The sequence below is a fragment of the Corvus brachyrhynchos genome, unplaced genomic scaffold, assembly GCF_000691975.1.
Source record: "Corvus brachyrhynchos isolate BGI_N302 unplaced genomic scaffold, ASM69197v1 scaffold215, whole genome shotgun sequence".
Classification (NCBI taxonomy): Eukaryota; Metazoa; Chordata; class Aves; order Passeriformes; family Corvidae; genus Corvus; species Corvus brachyrhynchos.
In genome coordinates, this window is record NW_008237887.1 from 827,831 (window position 1) to 830,975 (window position 3,145).

At 63.4% G+C, this 3,145-nt stretch overlaps 1 protein-coding gene across 1 annotated transcript in view; it reads right to left on the reverse strand.

Annotated features, from left to right (window-relative positions):
* Positions 1-3,145, reverse strand: part of LOC103614554 (basement membrane-specific heparan sulfate proteoglycan core protein) — a 43,968-nt gene that overhangs the window by 32,057 nt on the left and 8,766 nt on the right. Inside the window, exons 8-15 of the mRNA XM_017732703.1 lie at positions 3,054-3,145; positions 2,837-2,964; positions 2,668-2,754; positions 1,499-1,725; positions 1,316-1,426; positions 1,136-1,236; positions 642-822; positions 120-179 (exon numbers count right to left, since the gene is read on the reverse strand). Of these exons, the coding sequence (XP_017588192.1) occupies positions 120-179; positions 642-822; positions 1,136-1,236; positions 1,316-1,426; positions 1,499-1,725; positions 2,668-2,754; positions 2,837-2,964; positions 3,054-3,145 (987 nt within the window). The remainder of the gene's footprint in view (positions 1-119; positions 180-641; positions 823-1,135; positions 1,237-1,315; positions 1,427-1,498; positions 1,726-2,667; positions 2,755-2,836; positions 2,965-3,053) is intronic.

Here is a 3,145-nt window from a genome sequence, read left to right on the forward strand (position 1 = left end):
TGGGGCAGTGGGAAGTGGGGTGGCGTGGCACAGCCGGCAGCAGGGTGTGCGTGGAGCCCCGGCATGCAGCGGGTGGGGGGGGCGTGCGGACCCCCAGGAACCCTGCCCTGGTGACTTACCCGGCCTGTGCCCCTCCATGAACTCAACGGGCCCGTAGAACATCTGAGTCTTCGAGGCAGCTGCAGGAGGGGGTGGGTCTCAGGGAAGTGTGCCCATCACCCCAGTGTCCAGGCACCAAACCCACCCATCGCCTTGGCATTTGGACATCAGACCTGCTCACTGCCCCGGTGTCCAGGCACCAAGTGTGCCCACCACTCCAGCGTTTGGGCATTCCATGTGCCCATCACCCCAGCACCTGGGCACCACGCGTGCCCATCGCCGCAGAGCCAAGGGCGGTGAGTGTGGCCATCACCTGAAGGACTGGGCACCATGCAAACCCATCCCCCTGGTATCCAGGCATTGGATGTGCCCATCACCCTGGCCTCTGGGCATTGACATCCACACAGCAACGTGCCCATCAAACCCAGCCTCTGGGGGCCAAGTGCGACCACCACACCAGTGCCCCGGCCCTGCTGTGCCCATCACCCTGGTGTTTCCCATCACCCCATCACCACGGGGTGAACCACAGCGTCAGGGCTCACCCTGGACGTAGAGTGTGGCGGTGCCCTGGTCCATGTCCAGCATGTTGGAGCCGGTGCAGACGTAGACCCCGGCGTCCTGGGGCCGCACCCCACGCAGCGTCAGGATCCCGTTGAAGTCCACGGCGCCTGCTGGCAGCGTCCCATGGTTCTGCCGTGTCCACACCAGGGTGTAGGCAGGAGACTGGGGGGGACAGAGGTGGGGAGGCCTGAGGCCACTGGGATGGGCACATGGAGGGGCACATGTCTGGCTGTGCACCCATGGGGGAGGGGTGGGCACCCAGGGATGTCCCACAGAGCTGTGTAGGGACCCAAGGGGGCTTGGGGGAGTCCATATGGGTACAGCTGTTCCCGCGTTCTGGATATCCCTGTGAGGACATCCTTGGGTGTCCCTTTGCTCTGTAGGACCAGGTGGGCACCCAGGGGCATCTCCACACCCTGAATGTCCCTGAACAGCCCCGCAGCCCCACTGCTGTGCTCTGCCCCCTTCCCCTCACCTTGCTCTTGGCAGTGCAGATGAAGGTGACATCGGCGCCAGGCTGCACCCGCTGCACCCGCTTCTCCTCCACGGTGACAGTGATGGGCTTCTCAGGGGTCTCTGGGCCACCACAGAGAGGGGTGAGCCCCGCTCCTGCCTCCCCTCTGTGCGTGTCCCCCTCTCGGTGACAACAACCTACCGGTGACGATGACCTCGGCGCGGCTGGCGTTGCTGTGCCGGAGGTTGCGGCAGGAGCAGACGTAGACGCCGGCTTCGGAGGGCTGGATGCTGGGGAAGTGCAGCTCCTCGCCTGGGGGGACACGCAGGTGACACTCCACGCCTTGAGGACACCCTGACGTCCCCCCCTGGAGCCCCCCAGTACCTTGTCGGCGGCTCTGGGCGCCCTCGGGGAGGGGCCGCCCGTCCTCTCGCACCCAGTGGTAGTAGAGCGGGGGGTCCCCAGTGGCCTGGCAGCGCAGGGTGACAGGGCTGCCCTGCGGCACCGCGGTGCGCACGGGGTGCACGCGCACGGCCAGCGCGGGCGGGGGCCCCGCGGGGACACAGCCCTGGCCCCGCACCGTGGGGTCACCCGTGTACCCCGGGGCGCAGCTGCAGGGAGAAATGGGGGCACTGTGTTTGTGGGGGCGCAGTGGGATGCAAATGGGAGGAAATATATTGGGGTGGGTGGGCTGGCGGGGGGCATTAGGGTGTGAGCATATTGGGCTACCTAAGGTGGGTATATTGGGGTGTATATGGGGAGTATATTGGGGTACGTAGGGTGGGTGCATTGGGGTGTGTATGGGCGGTATATTGGGGTACACAAGGTGGGTATATTGGGGTGAGCACATCAGGGCGAGTACATCAGGATGGGTATAGTGGGGTGGTGACTGTATCAGGGCAGGTATAAGGGTGGGCACTTTGGGGTGTCTCTGTTGGGGTGAGGCCATCAGGGTAGGTGCAGTGTGTATTGGGGTGCATATGTCAGGCTGAGCCCTTTAGGATGCAAAATTTGGGGTGAGCTCATAGGGGTGAGTACATCAGGGTGGGTATAGCAGGAGAACATTGGGGTGGCTATATCGGGGTGGGTGTATTAGGGTGGGTGTATTGGGGAGCACTTTGGGGTGGGTCTGTAAGGGAAAGGCCATCAGGGTGAGTATATCAGGGTGGGTGTACTGGGGTGCATAAACTGGGGTGAGCATTTGGGGTGTGTATGTCAGGGTGAGCACACATGCTCTTTAGGACGTGTATATTGGGGTGAGCTCATAGGGGTGAGCGCATTGGGTGGGTATTGCAGGAGTACATTGAGGTGGGTAGATGTGGGTGGATATATGGGGGTGAGGCAGTGGAGGTGGGTTTTGGGGATAGGTATATATGGGTGACTCAGTCACGGTGGGGTTTTAGGGTGGGTATATGGGGGAGAGCCCATGGGGTGGGGTTTTGGGGTGGGTATATGGCAGTGAACCCATCAGGGCAGGTATAGCAGGGTGGGTATATGGGGTGAGCCCATGGCGTGGGTGTTTGGGGCAGGTTTTGGGGTGCCAGCAGCCTCACCGCTCGCAGTACTGCCCGGTGTAGCCCGGCTCGCAGGCGGTGCAGCGGTACCCACCGCCTCCCAGACTCTCACAGGTCCTGGAAAACCTGCGGGGACAGAGTAAGGTGAGGGCACGTCCCTTCCCTGGCACCCCCAGCCCGGCACCCCTACCGCAGTGCAGGCACCCACTGGTTTTCGGGGTATGGGAGGGGACAGGCGCAGGGCTGGCAGTCCTCGGGGGTCCCGGCGGTGGCGTCTCCGTAGAAGCCAGGGGCACATTGGTCACAGAAGTCCCCTGCTGTGTTGTGCAAGCAGCCCTGGGGGATAGTGGGGGCACAAATTGGGGGTGTCACAGCTGGGATAACACCACAGCCCCCCCAGAAACGTTCGGAATGTGGAGCCTTACGGAGCAGGCGCCGCTCTCGGGGTGGCAGCTCTCAGAGTGGCCATTGCACTCGCACAACTCGCAGTGCCCCAGGTACAGCCCCCCTCCAGTGC